This window comes from Geospiza fortis, unplaced genomic scaffold, assembly GCF_000277835.1.
Source record: "Geospiza fortis unplaced genomic scaffold, GeoFor_1.0 scaffold55, whole genome shotgun sequence".
Classification (NCBI taxonomy): Eukaryota; Metazoa; Chordata; class Aves; order Passeriformes; family Thraupidae; genus Geospiza; species Geospiza fortis.
Window position 1 is genome coordinate 9,382,974 of NW_005054308.1, and position 5,955 is coordinate 9,388,928.

General features: G+C 48.3%; 1 protein-coding gene across 1 annotated transcript in view; it reads right to left on the reverse strand.

Annotated features, from left to right (window-relative positions):
• LOC115947654 (bromodomain-containing protein 8-like) overlaps positions 1 to 3,214 on the reverse strand; it is a 4,472-nt gene extending 1,258 nt beyond the window's left edge. Inside the window, exons 1-4 of the mRNA XM_031055216.1 lie at positions 3,074 to 3,214; positions 2,469 to 2,675; positions 1,091 to 1,236; positions 323 to 409 (exon numbers count right to left, since the gene is read on the reverse strand). Coding sequence (XP_030911076.1) covers positions 323 to 409; positions 1,091 to 1,236; positions 2,469 to 2,675; positions 3,074 to 3,214 — 581 coding nt within the window. The remainder of the gene's footprint in view (positions 1 to 322; positions 410 to 1,090; positions 1,237 to 2,468; positions 2,676 to 3,073) is intronic.
• Between the last annotated feature and the right edge of the window lie 2,741 nt (positions 3,215 to 5,955).

Here is a 5,955-nt window from a genome sequence, read left to right on the forward strand (position 1 = left end):
TTCTCTGCCTGCCCCTGCACCACAAACATGGAGCAGGGCTTGCCTCTCCCTGCTGGCCCTGATGCACAGCCAGTGTTGTGCCAGCTGTGTAGGAAGCAGCATTTGGGCTCTGCCACATTAAGCAGAGGAAATCAATATGCAGTGTTCTCTCCAGCTCTGCAGCAGGCAGCTGTTCCCAAAGCAAAGTCCTGCAGAGACAGGCCAGTCCCTGGGAGGGGAAGGCTGGGACAGGTGACACAGGAGCTGGGACAGGTGACACAGGAGCTGGGACTCAGGGCAGAGTGTTCAGGACATGCTGATGCAGCCCTCTGCTCCCACATACCTGTGGCTGGCTATCATCCTCCAGATGGACAGGAGCTTTTTTTTGAGGATCAGGTGCTGGAGGGGGTTATTCCAGCTTGGCTGCAGCCTGTGGAGTGAAGATACTGCCAGATCATCACACTCGAGACAAAGTAGGAGGTGACAATTCTGCTGGCTCCCACCACATCCAGGTGGATGAAGCTACAAAAAGCCTCTGAGTGTGATGGTGGGAGTGCTCTGCATCAGAAAGCACAACTGAACATCCAGAGTGCAGGAAGATGCAGGACAAGAGGCAAAAGCAAAGCTGAGATAAGGAGCAGGACCAAATTGGATAGAAAAACCTCAAGCTGCTCTGCAGTTCAGAACTTTACTGAGGTGAAGTTTCTCTTCCCCAAATCCCACGTTTTTCCTTTGAAAGGCAGTGCGAGTTATCACACATGTGGCAGAGCCTGCATGTGACTGCTCAGAGGGGTTGGAAATGCTGGGCTGTGCACTGCCTGACAGAGCCTGATGTGCAGCTCACACAAGGCCTGTTTCACTTGAGAAATCACAAAACATGTATTTTCCATTTAATCTCCTATTTAATCTCTACTCTTCTCACTTCACCTTAGGATCAATGCCCTACAATACCAGCAAACCCAGAGACAGCACAAGTTACCTCCCTCCCTCCTGCTCTGCTTGGCTACCTCACCTTCCTGGATGTGACCTGGCCATGCACTCGTTCTCATGTGTGACAAGGGAAGTGACTCTGTTCTGCTGCGTTTCCAAGAGTGCAGAACCAGCTACTTACAGGTGCCTGTTGGGAGAGCCTGTGGAGTCCAGCACTGAGGCTGCAGAGCTGCTGTCACTGTCATCTTGATCCAGGGCCTGAGCACTCATCTCAGGTGAATGCAGCTCATCTGAAGGGGGTTCTCCAGGTGTGTCTTCAGTCTCTCCCTGAAGAGCACAGAGGACACATCTAAAATGGCAGCACAGTACCTGAATCCTTCATCTAGAAGCCAGCCTGCTGCATATCCCTCTCCTGCATCCAGGTTCAGCTGAGACCTGCCTGCTCTGTTACTCAGAGGATGCTGTTTGACCTCACTGAGACCTTCCCAGCAGGAGCTGTGTCTGATCTCTTGGATGCCAGCCACCCCTGGCTGACACAAACCCTGTGGAGCTGAGTGGTGCCCAGTGTTGTGTCTGCTCTCTGGAAGAGTCATGGATGTAGAGAGGGCAATCAGGAGCTGAGGTAAGACTGCCTCAGGCTCCTTAAAGCTGCAGATACAGATAACAGGAACCCCCAGAGTTAACAAGGTTGTTTCCTCACAAACTCCCACGTTAAAATGACAGGGAATAGACTCAGCCAGGAAGGAGAGTGGTGCTGTTGCTGTAGTGGTTTGCCAGTAAAAAGCTCAGTGGGATTTCATGCAGGAGCACCTCAGAATCCTCAACAGATCTGAAGCACGAGCAGACTTCTCAGAAAGAAACTGAACACTGTGTGTTTGGCTGTGAGCACTGGGAGAACAGTGAGGGAGCTGCTGGGAGTAACAGCAGCAGAGAGCAGAGTGACTGCTGGGAATACACTGTCCTGGCTGAACAGTGAAATCCTGGGGGTTATTTGTCTCCAGTGTCCTGAGTCTGCAAGAGAACAAATGTGGAAAAATAGCCCTGTTCCTCCAGTGCTGTGCTGCTTTCCCAGGAATACCCAGCAGGCTGGTGGGAGCCCACAGCCCCCAAACACAGGACTGATGCAAACCCAGGCTAGACAGTGCCTGCTTCTAAGACATGACAGTCCCCAGGGGCAGATGGTTATTGCTGGCACAGCCATGTGGGCCTGAAACCAGCCAAGCTGTGCTGCAAAACACAGCAATTAGAACCAGGCAAGTATTCCAACCTTGCCTTAAACCTGAGAGCAGCCTGCCAGCTCTCATGAGTCACCTTTACACTGCCAAGGAGCAATTCCTCCAACTCACATCTGAGGGTTTCATCTGTAACAAGCTTCCTGTTTATAAAGATACACAGCCATACATAAAAACCACCCTTCCCTCATACATTTTTTCTGTGTTCCTCGTGTGTTTTGTCTCCCCTCTCAGAACCTGGGCCTCCCCCATCTCTTCTAGAGTTGGTTTCCTTCATTGTCTCATCTCTCACCCAGGGCCAGAGGGTCTTTCAGGACCACCACTCACCTCTCTTCCCAGGAAGAGTTCTTCCTCATCTTTTGCCAGGATGCGCAGTTGACTTTCCTCTGCTCCTGAGCCTGCTGTTCCCGTGGTCTTTTCCTGGCACCTCATTTCCTCCCCATCACTCTGCTTCCCCACAGAGCCACAATAATCCCACGGAGTCTGAGATGACTCTGTGCCGCCAATGCAGCAAGATTCCAACATCTGGGTTACCTGCAAGACAGGGATTTATTACTTCAAATTGTGAAGGCAAAAGGGAGAAGAAATAAACAGCAGTGATGCTATTTTTGCAATCGCTCACGAACTCCTTTCCATTTTTAGGAATCCTTGCAAAATCTGATGAAGCCCTGTGTTATTATTACAGTGTCAGTTCACTGACATTTCTGTGCTTAAGGGTGAGCTGGGTTTTGGCAAAGCAGCTGCCTGGGTGCAGTGGGAACTCCAAATGGGAGGAAAGGCTGGGCTTGGGCTGGGGAGAGAGTGAACCCAGAGCTTCTGCTGTGCCCCCAGACTGTTTCTGTTGGTATGGATGGTGCAGGCCCTGAAAACCCCAATGTTTCAGGAAGGCCTGAACTATGCTGCCCACCCTCCTGTAATCCAAACAAACCTACCTCCAAGAGGAACTGGAGAAGACTGTCGTTTTCACATGGCTTCTCTGCCTCGTGGTTATCTTCACTGTCATTCTTCCAGAGAGGCTCACTCAGCTCCATCTCCTGGTCTGCCTCTTGGCTGCTCCCCTCTAGCCTCCCCATGGCCTCCTCTTCAGTATTTCTCCAGCTCATCACATCCAGATCCAAGCTTGAATCCCAGTCAGGAAGGGACTGGAAATCACTGTCCTCTGACTTGATGGGAGATTCCAACTCAGAATTCCAGGCATGGCCCATCTGCAAACAATGAAAATAGAGCAATTTTCTTTGTACCCTGATCCAGAACGGCCAAGCCCAGCTCATTTCTTGACATCCTTGGAGGGCCACAGCATGGGAAGGACTCTGAGCTGAGCAGCCTCCACCTGAGCTCACACACAGCACATGGCAGGGCTGCAGCTCAGCTACACAAACTGAATTTCAGGTTTTCGCTGTGCTCTCTCCCTGCCCTGGTCAGTGGGTCACTCTGCTGAGGGCATGTTGAGCTGTCTGGGAGCCTGTGGCTTTGCTGATGCTCCATATTTCAGGTGCTGAAGGCACCCAGCAAGCTCAGACTGAGCCCTGCTGGGCTCCTCAGCTGCTGAGTGTTGGGAACAACTGGTGACTCCAAGGACAGCTCACTGCAGAAAATAAAAGTGTGCATTCTCTTAAGAAGGAAGAAACTACTCATTTAATCTGTGTTCATTAGTTCATGCCCAAATGCATGAGTGCACTCTGAGTCCTCCAAGCCTGGGGAATTGATTGCAGAGCCACAGTACAACAGTGAAGGGTGTCACAAAATCCTCATCTTGCCACTGAATGGAGCTGCCTGGATGCTGCACCTATGGAGAATTCTATGCATTAATTAACACTGTCTTTAGAGTCTTCAGTTAATTATGTACAACCTCATTTTTTTCAGGGTTTTGAACAAGCACATTTCTCACTCTTTTCCATTCTCAGGACTGCTAGCACAAGTCCAAATTCAGCTTATGGTGCATAACTGGGAGAAATACAGAATCCACTGGGTCTGGGATGAGAAAACTCCTTTGCTTATTTTGTGAACTTGCAAGCAGAGTTGGGATCTGCAAGCCTGTCCTTCTGAAACCTCTTCCAAAGTTCACTTGAGTGGCAGCAGATGAAATTTGATGAGGTAGGAGATAACATTACCTGCTCTCAGCTTCCAGGTGAGGGAGTTGGGCAAACTGAGATTCCATCTGAGGAGAAACCCTGTGCCTGGAGCTCTCTCCTGCAGCCTCAGCAGAGCTGCCACACACAGAGGCACAGAAAAGCCTCAGCCTGGGGTAATCTGATCACTTGTGATCATCCTTCTGTGCTCCAGAGGGATACATGTTGAAAATCAGGAAGTCCTGGGAACTTGGGCATAAGATTAAAGAGATCTTCAGCCTTATGTTCAGTTTTACCAAATCTTGGAAGGCTCAAGATGCCAGAGAGCAGAACAGCAGTGTTAGTGCAAGACATGATGAGTGAAATAATCACAGACAGCTCAGCTCTGCACCAATTCCGGACAAAATGACACAGACTTGAACTTTTAATTAAGAATTGCCTGCCAGTTCTTAATTATGTTGGTTAGATAAGTCACTAGCAAAGAACCTCTCTCAGACTGGAAAGTTTTAGTTCACTTTGCAGAGATCAGCCACTGCACAACCCTTGCTGTTCTGGGAAAAAGCTGTTAGAAATCAAAAAGACAGCCTTTAAAAAGAACTTACATGTCAAAACAAGAAAAATGATAAAAGCCTGAACTCTAATAAATGAAATGTAGAATCCACATAAAGTAGGCAAAAAAAAAAAAAAAAAAGAAAAAGAGAACAATTTGCTAAAGACATAAAAGCAAATAAAAACAAAAAACCTCATCAAAAACATCAGAAGCAGAGAGCTGCCAGATGATCAGTGGGGATGACACATGATCAGTGCCAAACATCTCAGTGGAAAATAGGGCCAGTTGGAAAAACCAAATTAATCATCATTATCAGCAGTTGCCACAGAGGAGCTCACATGAGACCTTCTCTTGGGATGGGTCTGAGAGATGATATCTAATTAAAATGTCAACAGGGGAGATTTTAGAACAATTTGAGACAGCGAATAAACCTTAGAACCCACTGGGATTCATTTGTGAGCTCTAAAGAAGCTTAAATATAACGTGACCAAGTCTATGCTGTGAAACTTGTCATTTAAGAAAAAACCAGAAAGGGGTGACAGTTTGATCTGTCTGTAAAAGGGTGGGTGCTGGGAGATGCAGCACAGTAAAACATCAGCTCTGTACTAGACAGATTAGAACAAAGTATTAGGAAGAAGAGAATTAGTAAGTAGTCAGAGCATGAGATGATGAATTGGGAAAGAGGGAATGAGGCTCCATAGGGAAAATCCTATCTTGGAATTTTAAAGCTCTTAAACATCATTAAAGACTATTAAAATGTCATGGGACAAGAGAAAGGCTGAGAGAAAAATACCTGGTTAGGAGAAGAAACCAAGGGTAGGAAGGAGCAGCAATGCTTGCAATGATGAAAGCAAATTACCAGAGGGTCTGAGAAAGGTCTTCTCCTGTGCTGCACCTGCAGTGTCCCAGCAGAGACAGTGGCAGGGCACTGTCACAGAGATGGAGCCAGACTCTTCTCAGAGCCCAACAGTGAAAGGAGACAGGGATGATGAGCTGCACCACAGGAGATTGTGACTAAGGCAAATATTTGAAGCTGGTCCTGCTCTGAGCAGCTGAATGAAGTAAAGGAATGTACAGAGGTTCTTTCCAACTCAGAATCATGGAGCAGGTTGGGTTGGGAGGGACCTTTAGAGGCTGGCTGGGTCCAGCCCCCCTGCCATGGGCAGGGACACCGTCCGCTATTCCAAATTGTTCA